Raw genomic sequence first — 27610 nt, 5'->3', positions numbered from 1 at the left:
ATTAATAGAGGGAGCCGAACGTAGCGGAGGGGCGAGTCAGCGCGGTGGCCGAGCTTTTCGTATAAGGTGAGGGCTGAGGGGACGATGCTGTGGGGCGGAGGGTGGTAGAGCGACAGACACAGAGAGGGCGGGAGCGGAGGCTGTTCCGGATCTACGGCCTCTGGGCCCGGTGCTGGGTGCGAGGCCCCGGGTGCGGCGGTCTCGGCTCGCTCACCGGGACTGAAGGAGAGGAGGCTGGGTGCGGCTCCGTTAACGGCGCCTGAGCGGCTGCTTCTCCTGCAGCTCGCCTCTTCGCTGGATTCTGCGTTTGCTGAGGGGTTTGGGCTGAGGAGCGGCTGACTGGGCCCCGCCCTGGTCTAGGAAGGCAGGGAGCAAATTCGGGTTGGGTTTTTTTGCGGCGCGGGGGTGGTGGTGGGATATTTTACCCGCTTCGCTATCCTCCGCCTGTGTGTAACAGGAGCGGGTCTCCTTCACGAACACCGGCAGTGCCTGTGTGGCAGACCCGGCAGGAGAAGCCCGGGGCGGGGGGGGGGGAGGGTTGGTTCCTCTTTCCTTGTCTGGCTCCCTCCTTCCCTTCCACCAGCGCCCTCCCCGGAACAAAGAAACGTGGGAAAGGGGCCGCCCTCCCCCAGGGTCCTGTCACGGTGCGGGTCGCCCGGGACCGTTCGGCTCCCGAGTCCTCGGGAAGCTCTGGAAGGTTAGAGCTGAGGAACAGCTTGCAAGCCCAGCCCAAGTTCCTTCTCCCCGCCCCTCCCGGCCAAACAATAAAGCTTCCCGTAGCTGCCGGCTCAAGCAAGGCATGTTGGATGACTTCCCGGTGGTGGTGTTAGCCCTGTTCGTGTTATTGCCGAACTTTTGTAGCCTTTGCTCTCTTCTCCACTTTTCCCGTGTAGCTTTATATTTGTGATTACCCGAGGAGGTTGGTTTGTTCCTTTGCCGTGCTTAAAAAGGAGCTCACGAAGTGCATGCAGAGTTTGGGGTGGGGGGTTGTGGTGGAGGGCGGTGCTTTTTCCTAGTTGGCAGCATGCTGCCAGACACTCGGTCCCATTGAATGCAACTGGACTTAATCCTGAGTGGAGTGCTGCATATAAGCTATTAGTAATGCTTGTGACTGGACAATACTAGTTTTGGTGAATTGCCTGTGTGGAATGATTTGACGATATTTACACGGAGAACTAAGAGAGCAGTTATTTGAAGAATCTATTACAGAATCTGCTCTGAATACCTTGAATGTTAAATAAATGTTATCTTACTAGTTAAACATGAGGTCATTGATAAGTTGGGATGGTAAACAAAATGTCATCATCTTGTCAAGGAGTGTTGTCCATGAGTAATGCTTTAGAAGTCACTGGTCAGATCAAGACTGCAGGTGTTCAGATCTCCAAGGTTTGAAGTGCTGATGTCCTTAAATAAAGATCTTACCTTATCTTAGTCCTATTGTAGTATATCTTGTCAGGCTGACTCTTTTAAATCAGTTTGCTTAACTAAAAATATTTAAGCATGAGCACAATAGAAGCATGTTGTTTCTAAAGCATCATACAAATGGCAAGAACAAAAATGTATTGGGGCCCTAAAACTGATTTTACTCTAATGACTACCAAATACTAACTACCATAGTAAAAGAAAATCGGACCAGCTTAATATTTAGGTAAACAGTAATGCAACACTCCTGGATGCAGACTATTCATCAAATGTAGCATATGTAATCTAGTAGCTCTTGTAAGCAGCATACATTTTCAGAATATATTTACTTTGTTCAGAGGCTGAAAAGTGAAACTTTACTTTCAGTAGGTGAAGTCCAAAAAACTCTTCCTGTTCTAAGCCATGCCCTCTTAGTTGGGAAGAACAAACATACTGTCTTGCTTGTGACTTCAGCAGCAGCTGATTAAGCACATGATTTAGTTTATGAATAGTTAACTATGATTTGTCTACGTATCAAATAAATGCCATGTCTTTAATGGAAGCAAAGAAATACAACATGTCACTCTCGTCTTTTGAAATCCTGGCATGTTTATGCAGAATCACTTTTTAGGGGGAAATGGTCACATCCTGGACTTTATCAGCATAGCATCTATGTTCTAGATGAATTTTAAAAAATAAATTTCAGTCTTATAAAATAGTACAAACTCTGTATAAATGCCTGCTTCATTCAGTGTCTCAGTAATAGAAAGATGCCCTTGAATACATTTTCCTGCTCGCAATACTTATAAAACGTCCAGCCAAGGGTTCTTAAAAACAGACGCAAGAAAGGATAAACCCAGAATACATGAAATAGATCACTTTAGAGCTGCGGGGTGCAGTACAAAGCTTCAAAAAGCATATTTACTTTTAAGTTGGTATTGAAGTGTTGTTACTTTACCTGGCAGCTATTAAAGCAAGACTAAAGCCAATTTTAGTTAAACAAATTTGATTTTATACTGTGTGAGAGCATATACTGTGTGTGCAGAAGGTTCCAGCTTCAGTCCGGCTCTAGAGTAGCAGGTGTTGACTTATGCCAGCTACCAGAGAACTACTGCCAGTAAGAGTAAATGATACTGAACTCTGTGCACCAGTGGTCTGACCTAGTGTAAGGCAGCCTCCTAGGAAAAAGAAAGCTGACAACAGTTAAATTATATATGTGTGCTCTCCATTCAACCTGTATTCAAAATTATACATGGCAAGGGATATCCTGGAAGTGTGGTGTTATCCAATGTGCCCTCCAGATATTCCTGAACTAAAAGTCCCATCATCTTTGAATGTTGGCCATACTGGGTGGCAGTGTTCAAAACTCAGATATAAATAAGCTAAGTGCCTTAAACCAAGGTTGCAGTTGCCAAAACGGAATGTCTAGTTGCTATTTTGAGGCAAGACAGCTCTAAAGTCTTATTTTTCAAATGATGGACTGCCTGTGATTGATTCTTAGTTAAACATCTGGCTAGTTCAGATAACTACCTTTGAGAAGTGCAAAGAGCTTTGAGAAGTGCAAAGTCGCTTGATTCAGGGACACTCCACATATATATTGGCCTTTTCCTAATGGAGACTGCTCTTGCTCAGTCTGCACAGAAAAAGCAATTTGGTTCCAGAAATTCATTCTGATCATGCAGATAAAATATAACTGATAGAATTCTACAGGATGGAGTATTAGCATGTGAAAACAGTCCAGATCCAATGATCCCCAAATGGTGGAGATGTCAGGCGCCATCCTGGCACCCAGTCATCTTCAATTGGTTGCAAGTGGTCGAATTTTGAAAACTGTGTGAGATTGGTTAGAGTTGGACTGTAGTCCAGGAGCATTAGGAGGGCACCACGTTGAGTAACCATAGTCTCCTTAATTTTTGGATGACAGTTTTCTTGCAGTAGCCTGAAGGCAGATAATGCACCAGTTGTTGCCCTGCCTTCTTTGGGAAGCTCACCCTCAACCAGTTTTGCAGATAAGTTAAATGTATACTTGATTTTCTGTGAGATGCATGAGGGTAATGTTCTTAAATCCAGATCCCAGCCATGTAGCACACTCTTGATAGCTTCAGAAGATAAAACATTAAGGTAGATTTCTCCCTCCCCACCCCCACTTGGAATTAGCCAACTCAGAGTTGGTTTGTGATGCTGAGATGAATGCACAAAGCCTTCTTGGAGTCCTCTGTGAAATAGCTGGAGGTACCCTCTGTGATATCATTGGCAAGATCATTTCTGTTGCAGCAACACCACCTCTCCGGGTTATCTATTCACTCACTGATGCTGACTTGCAAGTCTTATACTTTTAGCCTTGACTAGTTATAAGGTGCAGGAAGAAAGTATGAGCAATCACAGTGCTGTTCAAACTCTGCAGGGGTCTCATCCAGGTCTGATGGGTGATCTCACTACAGTAGCTGCATTTCAGGTGAACTGCTGGAAGCATTCACCCTAACACTAGCTGACAATTATATTCATCCCCATTAGATAATATCTCCCTCTATCCTCTGTGCCACTGTTCAGCTGCTGTCCAAAACTTCATTCTGTGCTTTCCTTAACAACGTTTTTCTCTTTCCTCCCCAGAGCTGGTAAATGTTTCTTCCAATCTGCCATTTCATGCAAGGGTGTGAAAAATAACAAAATTAAGCTACAGGCTGGAATTTAATGTAGTGCTAAGTGGGATTCGCTTGTGCAAGGAAACATTTCCCTTTCTTTCCCTGCATGCCCCCTAATCTTGTTTTAGGGGTCCCCCACCCCTGAGCATATTCAGGAGTTGGGGGGGGGGGATAAGTTGCATGAGTAGGCCACATATACAACAACTCAGCTGAATCCTGCCCAGATAGCTCAACCTAATACTGTACTATAGAACTGTGTGCAGGCAGGAGGCACTGTGAATTGGTCCATATACATTGCTTTCAGTGTTAGAAATTAGCCATGTATGTTTTGCTACTGGCATAGGTCCAATTGTGACCACATGGAGATCTCTGATTTGGTGACTGACATCTCCATCTGGTTGGCCTCTCCAACTTTCTTAAGCGGGTAAGCATACCGGCTTATTTATTGCATTTATATCTCACCTTTTTCTCCAAGGAGTACATGGTTTGCCCCCTCCTCAGTTAATCCCTACAATCCTGTGGGGTAGATTAAGAGGCTGTGATTTGCCCAAGGTCACCCCAATGAGCTTCATGACTGAGGGGAGTTAAACCCTGATCTTCCAGGTCATATTCTAACTACTACACCACACAGGCTTCCTAGAGTACTTTTGCTATGGGGCAGCTATATAAATTAAGTAGGTAAATTAATATGGGGAGAGCAAAATATCACTTAGAGAAAGATCTGAAATATTTTCCTTGAAGCTTGAATTTGTTTTATTCTGGATTGTTTTGTTTTAATGTGTTGTATAACTCTTTTGGGGGGGAAATTCTTTAAAATATAAAGAAATATATAAAAGAAATTAATAATAAATCCCATTGTAAAAAAGGCAGCTAGACATTCCGTTGTAGTGGCCATAAGCTAAGTTTAAGGCACCATTTGGTGATTAACTTATAAACCTGAGTTTCTAACACTGCTTCACATCAAATATGATTCCCATGGCACTCTATAACAATATTTGATGAGGGTCAGTGATGCAATTAAAGAGAGCCTGCATAGCTTCAACATAGCTCAATTCTGGGTTGACCCTAACTAGTGTAGAATTAAACATGTAGTGTTAAGCTTGAGAAATAATGTTTTCAAGAAATCACACTGCACTATACAAATGCAAAGTTTGAAGCACCCTTTTAACACCATTGGATGTATTGGAGTACAACATTTTGTGTGTAGTGGGATAGTCACTAATTTGCACTTGCACCTTAATGCTTTTCAGTCCATTCAGAAATGGACTCTAGGGAATTGGAATTCAGCCAGCAGAGGGCTGGTTCAAAGACTGTTGCTCTGACTTATGCCAGGACAGGCTGGTAAGAATGAGGTAGGTTGTATAAACATGGCTTAGTTATGTATCACAGTAGAATGATAAGTAGGTAAATGAGTAGCATAGGAGATGCTGTATAGAATGCAGGCATTTCATGGAGCATTCTGTTTTCAGTTGCTATCGTTCTGGCACATATTGCTACAAGCATATCTGCTGATGAGCTTTGCTTTTTGTTTTGTTTTTAAACCAAGGCTGCAGCTTACATGCAGCAGGTGTGCTTGAAGCTCTCTGCCCAGCACTGGTCTGCCCTTGGTGATGTCATTGTTGCTGTTCTGTAAAGCCATTTCTTACATATGAGAACCTAACTACATGACAGGTTTTCTCAGTAGTGCTGTTAATGTAAACTGTCAAAAGTAGAAAGTCTGGTCAAGCCTGATTAGCTAATATTATTTATTATATTGATGAGTTGCTTTGCATCAAAACAGTCACATAGCAGCTTGCTAAATAAAAATCCATATGAATAAAAACAACCTGAAGCCGTAAAGTACATTAAGAAGTTTCTATCCAACAATAATACTTGATGAAATATCCTTCCCATTCACCAAAGAACAATTGTCACAAAACCAACAGAATGCCCTCTAAAACAGCAGCAGTGCTAAAACCAACACATCTTTCGTGGTGCCAGAAAGTGTTGGTTCCAGGCGCCTTTACCTGTGAAAACATTACAGAGAGGGTGGGCAGGGGCTGCCAGCTGAAAGGCCTGCTATCTCATAGCTAGCCTCTGGACTTCACTGGGGAGGACTTGCAAATGTTGAGAAGGGCCTATCTTGGACTCCAGCTATATTCATATAGTCCATGACTATCTTGGACTCCAGCTATATTCATATGGCAGAGCCATCCATTAGGTTTTGGGGTTCCAAGTTGTGTAAGGTTTTATAGGTAAAAACCAGCACTTTGAATTGAGCTCAGTGGCATATTGTTAGCCAGTTCAACTTCACCAGAACTGGTATGATATTTTCAGACCCCCTAGTTCCCATTGATAATCTGGCTGCTGAGTTCTGCACTATAACAGCAGCTTCAAAGCAGGGTGGATTTGATTTAAATCACTAGTCAGTAAGGCTTGATTTAAATCATAGTTTTCTATATAAAGACTAATTCTTGCTGGTATAACTTTAATATGCAAGTAGATGAAGATTTTTAGAATAACAACTTTTCATATTAGTTTTTTATCCCCAGTTTAATAGGTTAATCATTCATATTTGGACAACTTTACTGTTGTACTTGGGGACCCAGGTGGCGCTGTGGTTAAACCACTGAGCCTAGGGCTTGCTGATCAGAAGGTCGGCGGTTCGAATCCCTGTGACGGTGAGCTCCCGTTCCTGGGTCCCAGCTCCTGCCAACCTAGTTCGAAAGCACATCAAAATGTGAGTAGATAAATAGGAACCGCTACAGCGGGAAGGTAAACGGCGTTTCCATGTGCTGCTCTGGTTTGCCAGAAGCGGCTTTGTCATGCTGGCCACATGACCTGGAAGCTATACGCCGGCTCCCTCAGCCAATAATGCAAGATGAGCGCGCAACCCCAGAGCCGGTCACGACTGGACCTAATGGTCAGGGGTCCCTTTACCTTTACCTTTACTGTTGCACTTAGGAAGGAGAAAAATAATCATTACCTTAATAACAATTAAAATAGATTTATTCAACTGAAACAATAACATTACAGCATATGTTATTTGCTTAAACAAACATCCATGTTTGTTAAGTAATTTGGCTAAACAAAAACAATATATATATATTTTAAGAAACTTAGACTGTCAACCCAGCCTACACATGAAAAACTTAAATACTGTCCACTCCAAACAATCAGAAAAATATTGTTTCTATTCTATTCACTGAACTTCTTGAAGCTTAGCACTGAAGGGGTTGTTTCTGTATTCATAGGTTTGTAGAACAATAGGATTAAGGTATTTTTCTCAACTCTGTTCATTCAAAGACAATAATACATATACCAGTAATGTATTGCAGTAATGTAGTTTAGACCACTGAAGCCAAACTCTTGCCTATCTAGATAGGATTGCTGTAGGGTTATATGCGAAAGGCAGCAGAAGGGACCAGTGTTAGAAACTCGGATATATAATCTAATTGCCAAATAGCACTTTAAACCCAATGTGGTCGACACATTGGAATGTCTTGGCACTGTGCCCCCCCCCCCCCGGATTTATTATTACTGTATTGTTCATTTCATGTCTATCCTGCTTCATATTTTACAGAACAAATCTGAAAGCGGTTTGCAGCATATTAAAACATAAAAACAATCCAGAATAAAACAAATTCAAGCTTCAAGGAAAATATTTCAATTTCTTAAGTGACATTTTACTTTTCCTAGTCACCAACCTGGCATCAGAAATCTCCACGTCAGTCACAAAATGGGGCTGGTGCCTGGATAATTTATAATACTGGAAGGCACCCTGCACTTGGGGAGGCACTTGCGCCTCCAATGGTGGTAATAGAGCCAGGAGGTCTCCAAGCTGCCCTCCTGGTCTTTTAGTGGGAGCACAACTTTGTCCAGAACATGGAGTACTCACTAAACCTTAGGGTTGGCAAAAAGTATTGCCTGTTTAAGCAAGCAGGTTATTCTTAACTAAATTTTTAGATGCTGTTGTGAAATAGGAACCTGTAAATTACTGAGTGTTGTGAAATTTAAAGGAGGTGGCATTTTAATTGCATGAACGACTTGCTATAAAGGCTAATTCAGAGTTGAGACTATAAATGCTTGATAGAAGGATTTGCATTGTTCTCCTGAGTACTAAAAGTATTCCTGTATCATACAAGATCTAGCATTGCTGACTTCTAAAAGAAAAATTGCATAGGATGTCTTCTCAAAGAGGGGAGGGGCTTATCTGTTACTTAATCATAGTGCTTCACTAACTCAGCTTGTACAGGTTGTCTTTAAGCGTCTAATAGATCTGCCTGTGTGATCTGGCAGTCTGAGACTGCCATTGTGCCCAGATCTCCTGTAAACATTAAAAGTGAAGACTCGGTAAGATGGAAGCCTGGTTTATATTTCATAAACTATCATGAGGATATTAAATCCTTTTGGCTAGGTAAGGAAACAGTTGCATTAACCAGGTGAGTTGTTCCCTTGCTAGAAGATTTTATAATGATGAAATAAGACTTGATCTAAAACTAGTCCAGTACGCTGCTGTATCTTGTGGACAGGTTGTGTGGCAGGGTAAATTCTTTACCTGTACTTGCTGCTTAACAAATTACTCATTTTAGTTCTTGTTGTTAACTCAATAGATTTATCTGGTTTTCTGTATCTAGCTTATTTTTTATTCTTTATAGCCTGTGCAAACCCTTGTAACGTAAGTATACCATTGTAATGCTAATGGAGACCCTCCTACCTTGAGCCCTTCATGAATCTTTTTCTGTTGCTTTCATGTGCCTCAAGCTTGGAAGGATTAGAAACCAGCAAGCACTGGCAGTCATGTTTAGGTATCAACTGTAGTGGTTCCAGAATCTGTGGGAGGCAGGGCTAGTGTGCCAAAGTTGACAGTCAATATAGGTGGTGAAGAGGTAGGGATTTGAAGGCAGATGACTCCATTGAATCCTTCATGTGTTAGTGAGATTTTGTGTTGCATGCCCTTGAGCTTACTTTGAAAAACCATGTGAAATAACCATTTTAATATATCTAGGATCTGGCAACAACCAAGTGAGCAGATCAGACTGCAAAGCCTAGTTCTACCCTACCTCCTCAGAGGCTGAACTGCTACTTTCAGCTGTTCAGAAGCTTTTGCTAGTGTCTTTACTGCTTCTCAATTTGAGGAGGGGCATTTATAGGAAAAGTACAACTTGCCACTCAAATGTGTGTCTCCATCCTAGCTGCATTTAGAAATTCAGGGGAGAAATGCTGATTGCTTATACTTCTGCTCACTTCCAAAAGAATCACTCAACTGTGCTGAGTTCACAATACATCTAAAACCATTATAGAAAGTCAAAGACTCATTCTGACAGGGTGGGGAAGCAGACATGGAGTGTTTTCTCAAGGAGGGGGGGGAGTGATTAAGCACCCTGAGCCCACACATGATGCTGTAATCTGACTGTGCAGCCTTGAGCCAAGTACTGTTCCTATGGACACCAGAGGGAGTGAACAGGAGGAGGGAAGACATGCCACCAGAAAGAAAGTTGGCAATAGGAACTTGCTTAATTTGTGCAGAAACTGAAATCCTGTTCAGTTTTAACTGAATTTATTTCCTTCAAAATAGCATAGCATGTTCAAGGTATCCCCTCTTTTGGCCCCTCCCCTCATGCTGTACAATATAGAAGCACGAACCTACCACAGTGTGCTAGGCTTTGAGACATACCATATATTAATTCAGTAGAACAGCTTCTGACTCCTAAGGGTAATGCGAAAAGAGCCTGTTCTAACTGTAGCACAGTGTAGTCCCATGTTTATATGGGAGAACTGACAATTTCATCAGATGCAATATATGTAGAGCTGCTGAACCAGTGTGGATGCCACATGTGCTTTTCCAGAAGCTTCTGACTCTTTACTTTCCTCCAGATGGGCACTTGACAGGTCTGGTGTCCAAATACCTCTTTAAAAGAGGCAGCAACTGGTCAGGAATGTAAAGGCCCCACAGCTGCTCTAGAGAATTCCCAGCAGGGCTTCCATTCAGCATCAGTCAGCTGATCAGTGCTGACAGGGAGCCACACTTGCAAAGGAACAAGTGGACCCACCCTTTCCTCACATTTGATGTTGCCTGTGACCTCAGGTATGGGGCAGGTGGCTGTGGTCTCTGGGAAACTCCGGCAGGCCAAATTGAGGCATGTGCTGGGCCTAACTAGGCCCATGGGCTGAAGGCTCCCCACCTCTCCTGTAATGACTTAATTCAGCTTTTGTTTTATGCAAGCTGTTTGATAAATAAATTGCTGTTTTGATATAAAACAGCAAAAAAAAAACTTCAACATTCTAACGAGTAGAAAATGCTTTGGAACTACATACAGAATTTGGAACATGGTGTGAATTAGGCACTATCTGGCATATCATAAGTAGCTTGCAAACCTTTTCCCAACTCCCAAGAGCCTCTTTCCAGTGTGACTCTGAAACAGGAATGTTCTTGGCGAAGTATATATAAATCTGAAAACATACTCTATGCAGTGAAGTACCGTTGTTGCAGACACAGTAGATAGGTTACAGGTTCTAGTTTTTTAAAATGTGATTTCAAAAGAAAAATATTTAGGGAGGGTCATACACACCATGCCCCTAAATGCTGTTGACTGCTGAAGTGGAAAACGTGTGCATTCATGGGATTCCTTAAGCAGTGGTAACTACCAGAGTGTTAGAGGTGCCAGATATTCCTTTAAAAATGTAATGCAGAACTTAACTGCTAATTCTGTACTCATTGAGCAGGTCAAATTTCTGTTGCTTAGAGCCTTTGCAAAAATTGAGATTCAAACTGGCTGAAAGGTATGCAACAAATTATATTTGCAAATACAAATAGTAAAAAAAGTGTATAAAACACAGTAAAAGCCAGACTTGAGGATAAGAAAGCAGTAAAACAAGGGATGAAGAAAGCAACAAAATCAAATTGGGTATCACCCTGATAATTATAGCTATCTCTGAAAGCAGGGGGAGGCCCAATTACAGTGGTTCTGGGTAGGGGAAGGTATGACATGGGAGGTGGGGCAGACCAGTTAAAAGGCACATGGCACAGGTGCCTCTTAACTGGTCTGTGCTGTGTGCCAGCCCCCTCCTCTAACCTGGAGAATTGTGGTTGTCATATCAGCCAGCCCTCGGGTCTGTGACTGCTACTGTTGAATGCAGGTCAGTCCAGAATAAAATCTCCCTCATCCATTGTCTATTTATGGAGGAGGAGGATGATCTGGCATGCATCACTGAAACCTGGGTGGGTGAAGAGGGTGGAGTTGGTCTCACGCAGCTGTGCCCACCTGGGCACTCAGTGCTGCATCAGGCTAGACTCGAGGGTTGGGGAGGGGGAGTTGCTGTGGTTTATAGAGATTCTCTCTTTATCTCCAGGCTCTATGTCCAGTCGGGGGGGTGGGGATCTAGAGTGTGTGTTCCTGGCATTGGGCAATTGGGACAGATTAGGGATTCTGCTGGTTTACCGTCCGCCTTGCTGCCCAGCAATCTCCCTGCCTGAGCTGACAGAACTGGTCTAAGAGGTGGTGTTGGGGACTCCTAGACTGCTGGTTCTGGGAGACTTCAACATTCATGCCAAGGTAGCTGGCTCTGGGGCAGCTCACAACTTCATGGCTGCCATGACAACCAGGGGCTGTCCCAATGTGTCCCCAGCACAAAGCACATGGCAGGCCACACTCTGGACCTTGTTTTCCTGGCTGGGCAGGAAGAGGGTGATTTGAAGGTAGGGGACATTGATCCCCTACGTTGTTTAACATCTACATGAAACCACTGGGTGGGGATATCCAGAGTTCCAGAGTACGTTGTCAGCAGTATGCTGATGACACTCAGCTCTGTTTCTCCTTTACATCTGCAGGTGAGGCAGTGGAAGTGCTGGACCAGTGTCTTGCCTCAGTAATGGGACTGGATGAGAGCCAACAAACTGAAACTCAATCCACATAAGACTGAGCACTATTAGTGGGTGGTATCCTACACTGAATGGGTGGGAGATCGCCTGCTGTTGATGGGGTTACACTTCCTCTGAAGGAGCAGGTTCATAGCTTGGGGGTGCTGCTGGATCCTTAGCTGTTGCTCGAGGCTCAGGTGGCCTCAGTGGCCCGGAGTGCCTGCTATCAGCTTCGGCTGGTGGCTCAGCTATGCCGCTATCTGGACAGGGATAACTTAACTACTGTTGTCTATGCTATGGTAACCTCAAGGTTAGATTCCTGAAATATGTTATACATGGGTCTGCCTCTGAAGACAGTTCGGAAACTTCAGCTAGTGCAGAATTCAGTGGCCAGATTGCTCACCGGAGCAAGATCATTTGAGCATATTACACCAATCCTAGTCCGACTGCACTGGCTACCAATTAGTTTCCGGGCCCAATTAAAAGTGCTGGTTTTGACCTATAAAGCCTTAAATGGCTCAGGACCACAATACTTCAAGGACCGCTTCTTCCCATATGAACCTACCCAAAACTGAGATCATCTTCTGAGGCCGTTCTTCATGTGCCGCCTCCTCGAGAGGTCTGGAGGGTGGCAACACAAGAATGGGCCTTCTCTGCAGTGGCTCCCCGTCTGTGGAATGCTCTCCCCTGGGAAGTTCACCTGGCACCTTCATTATACACCTTTAGGTGCCAGGTAAAAACATTCCTTTTTAACCAGGCCTTTGGTTGATCTGATTGACATCATACGCCCTTTTAAAATGTGGCTTTTGGAGGGGGGATTATTGGGTTGTTTTTATTTTGATTGTGTATTTTGTGGTTTTATGTTTTGATTTTATTCTGTGAATCGCCCTGAGACCTCCAGGTGTAGGGCAGCATATAAGTTCAGTAATTACTTAATAACTAACTAAATAAATAAATATAAATAAATAAATATCCATGCAGCAACCAGTGCAAAAAGGTACCATCCCAGAAAAAAAGATGCTGAATGTAATCCAAATAAAGTAGGATCCCAATTCAAGTTCCTAGATAAAAGTACGAAGCATAAAATAGATCTTCCACATTGCATCCTGAGTTAGATGAGTCCAGCAGTACTAGCCATCAATCATGGTCAATGACATACTCTGAGAATAGCCCTAAAGGCTTGCTTGAGCTTGGGAAAAGCAAGATGAAACCAAATAGGAACTCTACTGTGGTTATCTTTACATAGTCAAAACAAAATAAAAAAATTCCAGTAGCACCTTAGAGACCAACTAAGTTCGTCATTGGTATGAGCTTTCGAAGTGTGCATACACATGAATGCTCATACCAATGACAAACTTAGTTGGATCTCTAAGGTGCTACTGGAAGGAATTTTTAAATTTTGTTTTGACTTTGGCAGACCAACATGGCTACCTACCTGTTTACATAGTCAAGTTCAGCTGGAAGCTTGTAGTAAACTTAAAACTCAGTCTTTTTGAACAAAGACAATTTTAAGAGCAATAATTTTAGCATCTGTGATTTGGGTAATCAAAGAGTATACAGTGGTGCCTCTGGTTGTGAACAGGATCCATTCTGGAGGCCCGTTCGCAACATGAAAAGGCCGCATCCTGAAGCGCTGCGTCTGTGCACGCATGTGATGCAATTTGGCGCTTCTGCGCATGCGCAAAGCACGATTTAGTGCTTCTGTGCATGCACGCGCCGAACCCGGAAGTAACCCCTTCCGGGTTTGGTGGGTCCATAACCTTAAAATACGTAACCCGCAGCAGACATAACATGAGGTATGACTGTATAGAGCAGGGATAGAGAACCTTGGGGTCAGGGGCTAAATGCAGCCCTCCAGACCTTTTTAGTTGTCCCTCAGGACACTGTCCATGCTACACAGTTTTTGCCTGTCTGGAATGTTTCCTTGAATAGTGTAAATGCCTCTCATTCTGGAGGGAGGGAGCTTTGTCTGTAAAAAATCTCTAGGATTTGTGCAGCTGGAATATAGATTTATTGTACAAAGGTAAGAGTTGCATGCAAACAGTATGTTTGCATCCAGCCCTTGAGCCGGAAAGGTTTCCTGCCCCTGATGTTTGAGAGAGCTTTTTTTATCTCAGGAGTTTCCTGGAGAGCCAATTCTATAACTTGAGGTATCCTAAGTTAATAAGAATATTATTCTACCTGAAGTTTTTAAAAACAGTTAATTATGGACTTGGGCCACAATTGAAGGAAGTCCAACTTCTTCATAAATTAGAGCTGATGGAATACTAGAGTTACTAATTAGTGCAGACGGCATCTTAAATCCTAAAAATGCATAGCTCTTAGTTTTCCTTACAATCTCCATTATGACAGTTGCCGACTGTATGGTTTAGGTCAGTGTGTCCCAGCTGGGGCCCCCAGGATATTCTAATGGGCCCCCTGGTGAAAATTACATAAATGGGGGGGGGCACAGCAGCAGGCTCGGGGGCCACAGTGAAGTGAGAAGAAAAGAATTTTTTTTCTATTTTCTTTTTTTTAAAAAAATCCTGATTGGCTGGCTATATGCTTGGCCAATAACAAGCAGGTAAGGGGGGGGGCTATCCCTTCTTTTTGCCACATGCATTTTCTTGGAGCAGTCCTGGTTTGTTTCCAGCCAGAGAGGGTGATCGCTGAGGTTCCCGTTTTGACCACTGCTTGTAGCTGTTGCCAGTGCCGGGCCAGGTGGCAGCCTGGGCCAGACTCTATAAGTCGCTGGGGTGCAATCCACCCCAGCACCTAGCAGATCAGGGATCCACCCCAGAGCCTAGCCAAGAATGTCTGGTGCTGCTGACTTGCATCTAGTAAATTACTGTCTACTCAGAAGAAAGCCACACTGACCTCAGTGTGTCTTACTCCCAGGTGAAGGTGTGTGGAGCTATAGTGTTTTATCTAGGCAGCCAGGGCTCCTCTGGATGACAAGATCTTTTTGCACCAGGTTAGTGAGGACCACTTGGGACAGTCCCGGATTTACAGAAATCGTCTCAGTTTCTGATTTGATTCCAGAATACCCTGTTTTTTCTTAGGACGTCCCTATTTTCACCGGAAAAATGTTGAAGTGTATCTGACCTCCGAGCCATCTGAAGGCAGCCCTGTGTAGGGAAGTTTATTTAATGTTTAATGTTTTATTATGTTTTTATATATGTTGAAAGCTGCCCAGAGTGGCTGGGGCAACCCAGTCTGATAGGCGGGGTATAAATAGTAAAATTATTATTATGGAATACAGCATCCCTATTTTCATTGGAGAAATGTTGGAGGGTATGGTTTTGGACTGTAATATGTAGGTTCCCCCCTCATTGTCTAATAACTGGGATCAAATAAGTGTTGTTTACTTTTTGTAATACATGAAAGATGGATCTCCCTCGGGAGGTCCTGGACTCTCCTTCCTGGGAGGTTTCTAAGCAGAGGTTGGATGGCCACCTGTCATGTATGCTTTAGCTGAGTTTCCTACTTTGTAGAGGGTTGCACTAGAAAGATGACACTTTGGATCCCTTCCAACTCTATGATTCTTTGTTTTTCTGCTTTAACAATATTTTATTGTGTTTCTACCATTTAATGTAATTACCTTTGGTATAAAACATACTCTATTTATAAACAAAACATTTAAATAGCTACCGGTACCTTTCTACCGGTAGGACGGGGGTGGGGGCACAGAAAGGAAACAAGGTCTGAAAGGGGCCATGGTCGGCAAAAGGTTGGGAAACACTGGTTTAGTTACCACCTTGGCCTTCATTGTGGCTAACTCCAAACTGTTCGGGCCTCTGGAGTAACTGGAATATATTGGCCCAAAACTAAATGCTGAATTTGACTTTACTCATGATGTACTTAAGCTAGTCCAGCTGATCACCAAAAGGTTGAATTTGCAGCAGGGCACGGAGGATTTATATAAAGCCTGAAACTGAGTCGTTGGCTCGTCACTAGGAAGCTCTGGCTCTGTGGATGTTTACAAAGCATGTGATCCTTCTGAGTTTTCAGGAGTCCTTAGTCATGCCTTGGTGGTAGAAGTGCTTGAACTGGCCAAGGCTGTATATCAAATAGCATGAGGCAGCCACTCTTGAACAATTGACTCTCCTACTTGTGGCTGTCACATGGACCTTTTAAGTATTTCTCACAAGTGACCAAAAAAACCCACTACTTTTGAATGGTAGTATTCATCCTTAGTATGCATGAGCAATGCTAGCTGTTGGAATTCAGTAAGAAGCAAAAGTCCTGTTAACTGTCTCGGGTTTATCTTGCTGCAAGAGAGAATGTGGGGCAATATCTGATGAGGTGACTAAAAGAACAGTTATTAAGCAAATTTTCAGGTTAATAACAAGTTGACTTAAGGCAGGATATTCTGATTATCTTAGTATCGGTCTTAATATTTTTGAGCTGCTTCATCAAAGATGCCTATATCATGTGCCCATTTCTTAAGTAGACAATTTAAGTACCAAAATGAGGCCACTACAGTTTGTGCTTTTGCAACAGAATTATAGTGCCTCAAGTTGCCTTGTGCCTGACAAAATCATTCAGTGGGAAGGGACAAGGCTTCTTTGACAAGCGGTAATAGTCAAACTGATCCACAGTCACTAGTGTTTCCTTGGAAATTGTGCAGTTAGAGGAATTAGCTTCTGGTTACGAACGCTTCGGGTTACGAACTCTTCAGGGGTTACAAACTCTGCTAACCCAGATGTAGCTGCTCCTAGTTGCAAACTTTGCCCTAGGATGCGAATGGAAATCACGCACCAGAGGCGTGTGCGCAGCGGGAGGCCCCATTAGCGAAAATGCGCCTCAAGATAAGAACGGACCTCCGGAACGAATTAAGTTCGTAACCAGAGGTACCACTGTATTACTCACTCATTTTTAGTACAACAATTCAGTTACGTGGAAGCTTCCATATACCAGTTGTTCTTGTGTAGCTCCTCTTAAGCTAGTTGGCTCAAATGCAATGCTGTTCCTGTGAATAGCGAACAGGAGACATGAGAGACCTTGTAACCAAATTCATTAGCTCTTTTAATGTGTCTAGATGGAAAACAGTGTGTACCAAGCATGACTTCTCCCACCTTAAAAAATGTTGGGTGGCCATGATCACCTGACATGATCTTTAACTCTTTTCTAGTTTCTTTTTTGTGGGCAATAACACTCTCTCATAAGCAGTACTGCTTGTGCTGCTGCGCTGCTAGCATTACTTGGTTGTGTGGGGTTTTTAAGACTGAATGCCTCAAACAGGAATGCAGTGTTTGAAATTTGCCAAGTGGCAGGCGCATTTGGCACCAGGCTTTTGGCCACTTGTAACCAAGTGAGGATGCCTGGGGGCCAGGCTGGTGCCTAACGTCTCCATCATCTGGGGATCATTGGATCTAGATTGTTTTCACACGCTAATACCCTGTCCGTTAGAATTTTATCAGTTATATTTTATCTGCACAATCGGAATGAATTTCTGTAACCAAATTGTTTTTACTGTGCAGCCTGAGCAGGAGCAGTCACCATTAAGAAAAAGAGATCAGAATAGGCCCTGGATCAAGTGACTTTTCTACTTTATGTTCTCAAAGCTCTTAAACCAGCTCAAAGTTGCCATCTGAACTGAGAATCATTATCAGTCAGTCCATCATTTGAAAAATAAGACTTTACAGCTGTCTTACCCAAAATGGCAACTAGATGTTCTGTTTTGGCAACTGCAGCCTTGATTTAAGGAACCATTTGGCGCCTAACTTGTATATCGTTGTACCTCAGAAGTCGAACAGAATCCGTTCCAGAAGTCCGTTCAACTTCCGAAACGTTTGGAAACCAAGGCAAGGCTTCTGATTGTTTTCCGATTGCGCAGGCGTGCCGGAAACAATAACAGAAGCTGCGCTGGACGTTCAGCCTCCAAAGGAACGTTCGGAAACAAAAACACTCACTTCCAGTTTCCAATCGTTTGGGAGCCAGAAGGTTTGACTCCCAAGGCATTCGGGAGCCAAGGTACAACTATACAGTGGCACCTCGACATACAAATGACTCGACATACAAATTTTTCGAGTTACGAAGGGGAAAAATGGGGGCGGGGTTACGAATTTATTCGACTTATGTGTGCCAGCCTCGCTTGGGATCGTGCCCCCGCCGGCTCCGCTGCTGCGAAGCCGGCCTCGCGCGGGATCGGGCCCTCGCCGGCTCCGCTACCGATCTTCGTGTGACAGGCGGAGGGGGGGGAGCGGAGGAATGATCCTCCGCTTTCCCCCCACCCCGCCCGTCACACAGCACAGAGCCGAAGATCGGCGGGCACTGCTTGCCGGGCTTGTCAAGCCCAGCAAGGAGCGCCCACCGATCTTCATGTGACAGGCGGGGGTCAAGCCTGGCAAGCAGTGCCCGCCGATCTTCGGCTCTGTCCCCTGATGCGCTACAGCTCGGGGAAGCAGGCAGGGAGACTGCAACAGCCCGCAGGTTCTCCGGCTTTTGCCGTCTCCCTGCCTGCTTCCCCGAGACAAAGCGCCTGGGGGATGGAGCCGAATGCGGCACGGCGGGGGTTTTCCACCGTTTGCCTTCCCTGAACCAAGGGGAAGGCAAACGGCAAAAAGCCCCCTCCGCGCCGCAATTCAGGGTTCGCAGCGGCGGTGGTAGCGGAGCCAGCGAGGGCCCGATCCTGCGCTACCTCGCTGGCCTCCCGCCACCCGCGCTACCGCCCGCAGCCCCTCCAGCTGCCGATCCGGCCTTAGGGCCAGATCGGGCCGTTGCAGCCGCCGCCACCGGCCTCCCACCACCCCCCCCAGCTGCCGATCTGGCCATAGAGCTGGATCGGGCCCATCGCCACCGCAACCACTGGCCTCCCGCCAGCCTCCCCACCTGTGGATCCGGGTATAGGGCCGTATCGGGCCCATCGCTGCCTCCCGCTGGCGTTTAAAGTGCCTTTTTTTAAAGGCCCCGGAACGAATTAATCCATTCCCAATGCATTCCTATGGGAAACATCGTTTTGACTTACGAATGTTTCTACTTACGAATGTGCATTCGGAACGGATTAAATTCGTAAGTAGAGGTTCCACTGTATCTGAGTTTCTGACACTGCAGGAATGGTTACAGGTAGGTAGCCGTGTTGGTCTGACGTAGTCGAAACAAAATAAAAAAATTCCTTCCAGTAGCACCTTAGAGATCAACTAAGTTTGTCATTGGTATGAGCTTTCGTGTGCATGCACACTTCTTCAGATACACTGCAGGAATGGGAAGCAATTTGTGGTAGTGCTTTTGTGCAGCTAAAAAGAGAATTTCTGTAGAACTATTTCAAGCTGCATTTATGCATATAATTTCAAAAGCATGAAGCAAGTAAAAATTCCTGGATACTTTAGGTCAGGCACCCCCATACTTCAGCCCTCCAGATGTTTTGGACTACAATTCCCATCATCCCTGACCACTGGTCCTGTTAGCTAGGGATCATGGGAGTTGTAGGCCAAAACATCTGGAGGGCCGCAGTTTGGGGGTGCCTGCTTTAGGTGATCTCTTAAAAATGATTTCACTTAGAGTCTGGCTGTGCATTTAAATCTTGAAGTAAGAGTTGCCTTGGGTTTGTCAGTGTGGAAAATCAGAGTTCTAGAACAGGTTGGGAATCTCTGGTGTGCTGGATCCTGACCTTCACCTACCTATTGTGGACCACTTTGAAGGGGGTGGGACTGCCCACCTGTCATTCTCCTGACACTATGATGCAGGGCTTGAAATTAGCAGGGCGCCAGGTGCATTTTGCATCTAAAGATTCTCCATTTGTGAGCACTTCAAAAAGTCTGGGTGCCATTTTTTGTGCCTGACACTCAAGGATTATTGAAATGTATGTGCTTTGAGGCTTTGAAGCCTCAAAGTATATATGCTAAGGATAGACAATATGCTAAGGAGTTTAACAATAAAGAGTTTTGAAAACTGAAGCACAGTACCAATTTTTTTTAAAGTTAAACACCAAATAAAACGTGTTAACCATTTCTGCTAAAAATGTGATATTAACAATGTCACTTATGTCTATTGCATATTAGTTCATGCTTATCAAAATAATAAATAGTGTGGGCCCTAATATGTACACAGGATGGAAATTTCCCTCGCCTGCAGTAGAGGTTTACAGCAATGAGTCTGTTGCACAGTGTCTGGGTCCCTTAAGTGCCAGCTAAAACAACAAATTCTAGGGAACTGAGTACAAATACTAGTTTGTGCATTCAATGAGCAAGCCCAGTGATTAACCATTGCCATACTTGAAGAAGAAGAAGAAGAAGAAGAAGAAGAAGAAGAAGAAGAAGAAGAAGAAGAAGAAGAAGAAGAAGAAGAAGAAGAAGAAGAAGCTACCAAAGGCTGCTGTCATAAGCTATCAGTGCAGCTTAGCAATCTCTGGTGTATGAATTGCATATAGAACTTGTAGTTAATTGCTGCTTGCCCCTTGTGATACAGTGGTACCTCAGTTTAAGTACACAATTGGTTCCGGAAGTCTGTACTTAACCTGAAGCGTACTTAACCTGAAGCGAACTTTCCCATTGAAAGTAATGGAAAGTGGATTAATCCGTTCCAGACAGGTCCGCGGAGTACTCAACCCAAAGTATGAGTGTAATTGGTTCTGGAAGTCCGTACTTAACCTGAAGCGTACTTAACCTGAAGCGAACTTTCCTATTGAAAGTAATGGAAAGTGGATTAATCCGTTCCAGACGAGTCTGCGGAGTACTTAAACTGAAAGTACTCAAACCGAGGCGTACTTAAACCGAGGTATGACTGTATTTTCCTCTTCTACATTTGCTGTCCAGCTGAACTTTATAGCTGTTTTATGAACTACTTACAGATTCTGCTATCTTGACAATAGTGACTGTCCAGCATTTGAAGAACCGTGAAACCTTTTCCTTGCTCCTGTGCCTTCATCAGTTCTTCTTAAAAGCCCCTGCTCGCCTTCATCCTGCTTCCTTTGGAAGAGGCTGCTTGTGAAAGCTTCCTTGCTGCCTGTTTTCATTCTCCAGCACTTGGTATACAAACATTGCAAAGCATTGCAATTAACTGCCAGTGGGCCACTGTAGATCGAAGGGGCTTTTAACCCTGAAGGGTGTGTGTAAACCTGAGTCTTGTTGAGCATTTCTTTTCTCCCTATGCAATAGCCAAACCGCTTTCTAAACTTATAGATCCTTTGGTGAAAATTAAGACTTTTGAACTGGAGTCCTTGCTGCAGAGTCTAATCTGGTTAGTAATGCATGATTCATGCATAGAATAGGGGTAAGATGAGACTCTTTGTTCTTTCACAAGGGATAATCCTTGTGAAATCTGAAGCCTAAAGAGAACTGAAGTTGCTGTGTGCATAGTAGCATTGACTAAGACTGTTAGCATTCGGGCAGCTGGATTAAAAAAAGTATGTTGCATGTTAATCATTGAGATTCTTCATTATTAGATAGTGTGGCGGCCTAGTTTTCCCGTCAAGCAACTTTTTGCTGCTCTTGCTTGGATACATTTTATTTCCTTACTACTTGTGTTTCATGGCCAGACTTTCCCAGAACTTGAAGAGCCTGGTGGGTCCTCTTGTCTTCTAGTCATAAGAGTAGGCCAAACCCTACGAGTTTAACAAGTATGTATCTGAAGAGGCAGTACATACCTGTTAACCTAGCTTGAAGCCGCACAACGTGCTCATCGGATGTCCTGTACTTTGAGGTGCTGCAAGCAGCAAATGAGCTGCATAATTTTTTAAAAATAGTATTGTCTCTTTTTTTTTGGTCCAGTAAGTGCACTTGGAACTGATCTTCTGAACTCTTGAACAATGACTTCTAGGAAGAAAGTATTACTCAAAGTCATCATCCTTGGCGACTCGGGGTAAGTGGAGCCTCAACAAAGTGGTGTTTGTTACTATTGGATGTAGTAGCACAATGTTTGCTGCATCTTAAAACGCTCACTTGAAATGCATATGACGGGGGTAGTTGGAAGCTCTTTGCAAATGGGGACCTATCTGTCTTACCTGTGAAGCTATCTAAGTTTTGTTTGCTTTACTGGCACTGTATAAATTGCTGTGCAGCATCACACATCAGTGAGCCGTGCAGAATCCAGGAAAATTGTTGCTGCAATGGAATTGTGATCAAAAGTAAAGGAAGCAATTTGGCCTGCAGCATTGCATGTGTTGTGTGAATTACCACAAAAGGGAGAAGTGGATTTAGGTTTTGAAACAAGTTCAAGAATAATGAAGAAAATAATAAAAATAAATAAACCACTTTCAGTCTGTAGTTGCTGGGAAAACTTGTTTAAAAGGCTCAAATCACACGGATACTTTTTTCTTTTTTTACAAAAACTCACAACCCTGGTAGAATTAAGACTATTTTTAATTGTAGAGTAATTCTTCAGAGTCAGATGGTGTGTAAACTTAAAAACTATATTGTTGCTGCCTAGGCAATTAACTGCTTCACCTACATATTGCATGACTGAGGAAAGCCAGGCTTTTTGGAGCTTCCCACAAGAGAAAGAGCAGATGTGCGACAGAAAAATCAATGATCATAAAGCTCTACCAGTTCTCTTAAGAGCAGTGCTCTAGGCATTAAAGCATCACGGTACAAACCATGCTGTCATAGAATACCAAATAGATGCTTAATGCAAATGGATGGGGTTTTTTTGTGAGTAAAGCTGTTTCACAACTGTCAGTGGAAAAGCAGTTTCATATTTTCTGCCTGGAATGTAATGTGACCCAAATTCTACTCTTAATAAACAGATCTGATGTCACTTGGCCCAGGCTTCTGAAAGATGTTGTGGCCATAATTGAGTACATCTCTGCAAAAGAGATTGGCCGCTGCAGTCATAGTTGTGAAATAGCAAATTCTGCTAATGCGCCACACCAGCTTCTCAGTCGATAGGGTGAAGCTTCCTTAAACAATCTGTTGTACACACATGTGATCTTGTATCATGCTAGAGGAAAGGTGTAAGTGAAAGACCAAAACTATTCCATCCAGACTAATTTCCTTTCCTCAGTTAACAGGGTATGAAAATCTGTGAACAGTCTGTATCACCTAATAGGCAGAGTCGCTTCATTTGAAAATAAATTTGGGCCACATCTCGATACTGGTCTTGTGAAAGAGCTCACTTCAGCACCTAAAGATAGTAATGGAATTAAAGCCTAGTCCAGTAGAGACACAAGGGTTTCAGCACAATTTGCTCTTTTAATTCCACATTTGTGAAGGTCGCGGGCTTGGCATGTTGAAATGCATCCTTTATTTTCCAGACACAGAATATAGCACCCACCTTACTGATAGTGCATCTAATCATTATATTTGAAAGTGCTGCTTCAGATAGCTCATACAACCGCTTTGTCTTTGAGCCTCTTTTGTTTCAGTTACTCTGTGGGATAACTTGTTCCTGACCCTAATTCAACCTCATATTATTAAAGGGATGTATCACAGGGCTGAATTGTCTTATTTTTTAGGGTTTTATGTTGCCTTTCAAAAACACTTGCAACTAAATTAAAAACATGTATTTTAAAATGCATGTTAAACAGCAGGATACAAAAATTTCCAGGCAGACCAGAAAAGAGCTATATTGCAATTGAAAACTGAGCAGTGGCATTTCCAGATCAATCTCATTTCAGTAAAAAGCAGATGACAATAAAAAAAATCCAAAGCCCACTTAAAAGCAAATTGACAGGCTTTGGATGCTTCCAGACTGTTGCTATTTTCAGGTGAAATTCTGTTGTGGCAAATTCAAGTTATGCATTTAAAGTTGATTTTGAGGTCTTGCTCAACTAACTGTTTCAACAAAAGATCGTGCTTTTCACCGGAAGGAAAGTGAGAGGCAAATGCACTGGAAAGGAGGGTGACACTTGCTTGGTGCAATATCTTCTAATCTCCCTGTGAACAAATTAGGATGTATTCTCAGTTAAATGGGTTATGTGGAAGTGATCCCAGAGGCACCTAAATACAGGGCCACCACTGAAATGACCCCTGAGAGGAGTTAGTTGTTTGGATTTCTTTATCTTTTTCATTTACATCCTGCTATTCTTCCATCATGAAACCCAGTGCAACATAGGTGCTTCCTAAACAGTCTTACATGCAGACCCTGACCAGACTCTGGCCTGTTAGCTTCAACAAAGTGGTGGCCTCACATACCTTCAGATCTAAGGTGGGGTGGGCATCCTGTGCCCCCCCCCCCGTTGCTGGACTGCAGCTTTTCATAATCCCTGACCATTGGCATTGCCAGCTGGGGCTAATGGGAGTTGGGAGTCCTACAATGTTTGGAGAGTCGTAAGTTTGCCACCAAGGCACCAGGGTTTTAGTTGTAGTCCTAAGGATTAAAACACTCCTGAATAAATCCAAAAGTGATGCAGGATAACGTGTATTCTTCTGTAAATGGAATATGGCTGTATATTGTGTGTGCACAACAACATGTATTCTTTGTATCCTTATGGCTTTTCTCTGTTCCTCCTCCCTTAGGGTGGGAAAGACATCTCTCATGAACCAGTATGTGAACAAGAAATTCAGTAACCAGTACAAAGCTACAATAGGAGCAGACTTCCTCACAAAGGAAGTGATGGTGGATGACAGGCTAGTCACAATGCAGGTAAGAATTGTATCTGTTGCATTTCTGCAACTTGCAGAGGTCTACAAATTGTATTTTGTGTTTAGGTGTTTATAATCTACCTTTCTGCTAGACAACATTGATAGGGCTAACAGCATGGTAGGGAGGAACACCCAGTTTGAAAGAGCCAGTCACACCAGGCCCTGCACTGATGCTTGAAAAGCAATGGGATGATTGACTGGTGGTCCCAAAGCTCGGCACACTGTTGAGAACATGCCTTGCTCTTCTCGAGACTCTGGAGGCGGCAGTGGCAAACCTGAGTGTGCGTGAGAGACAGAGACTCTTGAAATGTTGACATGAGTGGAAAAGAATCCAGATCTTACTAGGGATGGCATATCTCATAGTTGGACAACTATTCTAAACTAGCCATTTGTCAAATATCTACAGAATGCTTAAATTATATTATGGTGTCTTGTTAGTAGCGACAGAAGTGAGAGTGGCTTGCCCCTAACCCTGCGGTGCCAGAGGGCAAATTGAGTAGCATCACAAAACTTTTCCCTCTGGCAACCTGCTCTAATGCTGGGCATCTCCCAGCAAGACCACAAGCAAAAAGAAGCCTGAGCAAAAGCAATTAGATGAAATTTAACAGATGTGAAGTCCTGCATCTAGGTAGAAAAAAATCAGAGGTACAAGTATAGGATGCAGGAGAGCTGAGAAGGAGAGGCTTATTTTCTGTCATGTAGACTAAAGACTAGCCTCAGCATGGCATGGAACTTCCCCTGCATGGCCTGCAATTTTCTGAACTGGGTGGGGTGGGGAATGGTTTGTAATTCTAGATGGTCCTGTTTAAGTGGTAAGGGTACTTCCTTCCCACATTTGGCAGGCTGCTCCAAATTCACTTCCCAAATTCTTGGCACTATTGGTCTTTAAGAACCTACTCTCCATTAGGGGCATGCTGATATTTTTCCAAAGGCATGAATGTGTTCCTTCCAAATTTGTATGACATTCTGACAAGCAGCATTATGGCATTGAGAAACCTCAGTCAGTATGATTCTGAGGCCTGATCTGAGCTTGTCCCTAAGAGTTCTTCTCCGATGTCTTGCAGATATGGGATACAGCAGGGCAGGAACGGTTTCAGTCTCTGGGAGTAGCCTTCTACAGAGGAGCAGACTGCTGCGTGCTGGTGTTTGATGTAACGGCTCCCAACACATTTAAAACTCTCGACAGCTGGCGAGATGAGTTTCTCATTCAAGCCAGTCCACGGGATCCTGAGAACTTTCCTTTTGTTGTGCTGGGAAACAAGATTGACCTTGAAAACAGACAAGTAAGCCAGTTGATGCATACTGTGGTGTTTAATTAGAATAATTATCAAAGCAAACATTAACCAGGATCTCCTAAGGATGCTAAACTGAATCCTGTCTGCAGAAGTCTGCTATTTTTAAATAGTGAAGAGAAAACAATGGGAGTGGGGGGGGGGGAAATGGGGAGAACAGTTGGTGAACAATGTTTCCTGGGGATTCTGGGAAACATGGGGTTTTACATTTAGCATGGCAAATTGCTGTCCTTTTTGGCAGTGGAAAAAGATGGCTGGTATGGACATGGAAGATGAATGCGGTTGACTTTGTAAATATAAAGAGCTTAAATGAGTTTGCTTCTATTACAGGTTACTACAAAACGAGCACAGGCCTGGTGCTACAGCAAAAACAATATCCCTTATTTTGAAACCAGTGCCAAGGAGGCCATTAACGTGGAACAGGCTTTCCAAACAATTGCACGAAATGCACTTAAGCAGGTATGAGTTCTAGTGCCCTCTTCTGGCAGTCCGGTCCTTACTCTATATGCAAATATCAAACCGGGCGATGGCTGGAGATAGGTGATGGAGGCACTGGTGCCTTTGGGCACTGGCATTTGTCCAATATGTTTTCCAGTTGAACAGGATTCTGAAACATTGCAAAAACCTGTTTTCAAAGGCAAAAGTGGGATGAACATACACCCCCACAGGTAGTGATGCCTCTTACGTCATCAACAGTTGGGATTATGTGTTTCAGTTCATGGCACCTCCAGGTGTGCTGCACCTGGTTTTTACAGTGCACCTTCTCCTGTCATAAACTGTAGTATTGACTTGGTTCCGTCCAAGTTAGGAAGACTCTGCTTTGCTTGCTTCCTCCAGAGAACAGGAGTTGGGGAGGCAGGTATTGGGCATGATGGTGAAGTGGTGCTATTAGCACCCATTTAGTTGAATTAAAGGACCAAATTGTAGTTGGTGACCTTTTCTTTCTTTCATGATAGGAAACTGAAGTGGAGCTTTACAACGAATTTCCTGAACCTATCAAACTAGACAAGAATGACCGGGCGAAAGCCTCTGCGGAGAGCTGCAGCTGCTGAGGTGGGGCTGAAGGGGTTGAGAACAGTCCTTCACAAACAAATATCACACTTAGGCCTTCAAACACATACACACACAGCCCCTCTTCTGTGTAAAAAGAGAAACAAGATCCTATTTTCAGTGGCCAAAATCACCCATTTTACCATGAACAACTTGTAAGCCCATTCCTTTTCACGCCTCCCGTGTCCCTACATCCCATCTCATTATTTCATGGTAGCAGACCTTTCTCCTAGTTTTAAAAAGAGGAAACTATGTTTGGAACTTAAGCTACTTCCAGGTGTCCCAGCGGAAAGAAACTATGTACAGAATCTGTAACAATTTACCTTTTAATGTCTTGTGTTTCCCCTGTGAAGGCTGCAACTGGAAAGGCTGATTACTCATAGTTCATTGCAAGCTCAGCATCCAATCCAACTAGGTTGAGTTTTGTATGTATCTGTTAATGCTTGTTACTTTTAACTAATCAGATCTTTTTACAGTATCCACGTATTATGTAATGGCTTCTTTAGGAGAAATCTTATAGTACATGTTAATATATGCAACCAATTAAAATGTATAAATTAGTGTAAAATTCTTGAATTACATGTTTAAGTACTGAAACACAGGTTGTTTAGGAAGTGAACAGGACACTTGTGGAATGCCGTGTGCTAGCAACACAAGTCCAGATAGAGGCAGTATTCTGTACAGTAGAAGCAAGAATTATGTAAACATTTTTATTGATTTTAAGAGCCAAAAAGCTTCATCTTCTGGAAAAATATTGTCTGGCTTCTTTGTAGCTACAAAGGATGATTTGCATAACCTTGCACACTGGATTATTGGACTTAAAAAGAAAAATTAAATACAGCTTTCAGAATGATCCCTTTGTTTGCCTTTTACCACCACCACCAC

The 27610-nt window shown here is 43.4% G+C and overlaps 1 protein-coding gene and 1 pseudogene across 3 annotated transcripts; both read left to right on the top strand.

The window, feature by feature from the left end:
* Nucleotides 1–27578, top strand: RAB7A (RAB7A, member RAS oncogene family). Of its 3 annotated transcripts, none has more exons than XM_035106436.3 (6): nt 1–66; nt 21573–21663; nt 24258–24384; nt 25448–25666; nt 26006–26134; nt 26632–27578. In XM_035106436.3, exons 2-6 carry the CDS (start codon nt 21611–21613, stop codon nt 26725–26727), a joined length of 624 nt encoding a protein of 207 aa, XP_034962327.1. In that variant the 5' UTR covers nt 1–66; nt 21573–21610; the 3' UTR covers nt 26728–27578. The 3 variants fall into 3 exon arrangements, with proteins under 3 accessions (XP_034962327.1, XP_088518460.1, XP_034962328.1); XM_088662334.1 differs by having other exon boundaries at nt 1–364; XM_035106437.3 differs by lacking the exon at nt 1–66 and adding an exon at nt 8314–8464.
* Nucleotides 11643–12608, top strand: LOC148686936 (uncharacterized; annotated as a pseudogene).
* Nucleotides 27579–27610: the final 32 nt, after the last annotated feature.

Source organism: Zootoca vivipara, chromosome 2 (genome assembly GCF_965207765.1).
Source record: "Zootoca vivipara chromosome 2, rZooViv2.hap1.1, whole genome shotgun sequence".
NCBI classification, from domain to species: Eukaryota; Metazoa; Chordata; class Lepidosauria; order Squamata; family Lacertidae; genus Zootoca; species Zootoca vivipara.
This window is presented reverse-complemented; position numbering and strand designations above follow the sequence as displayed.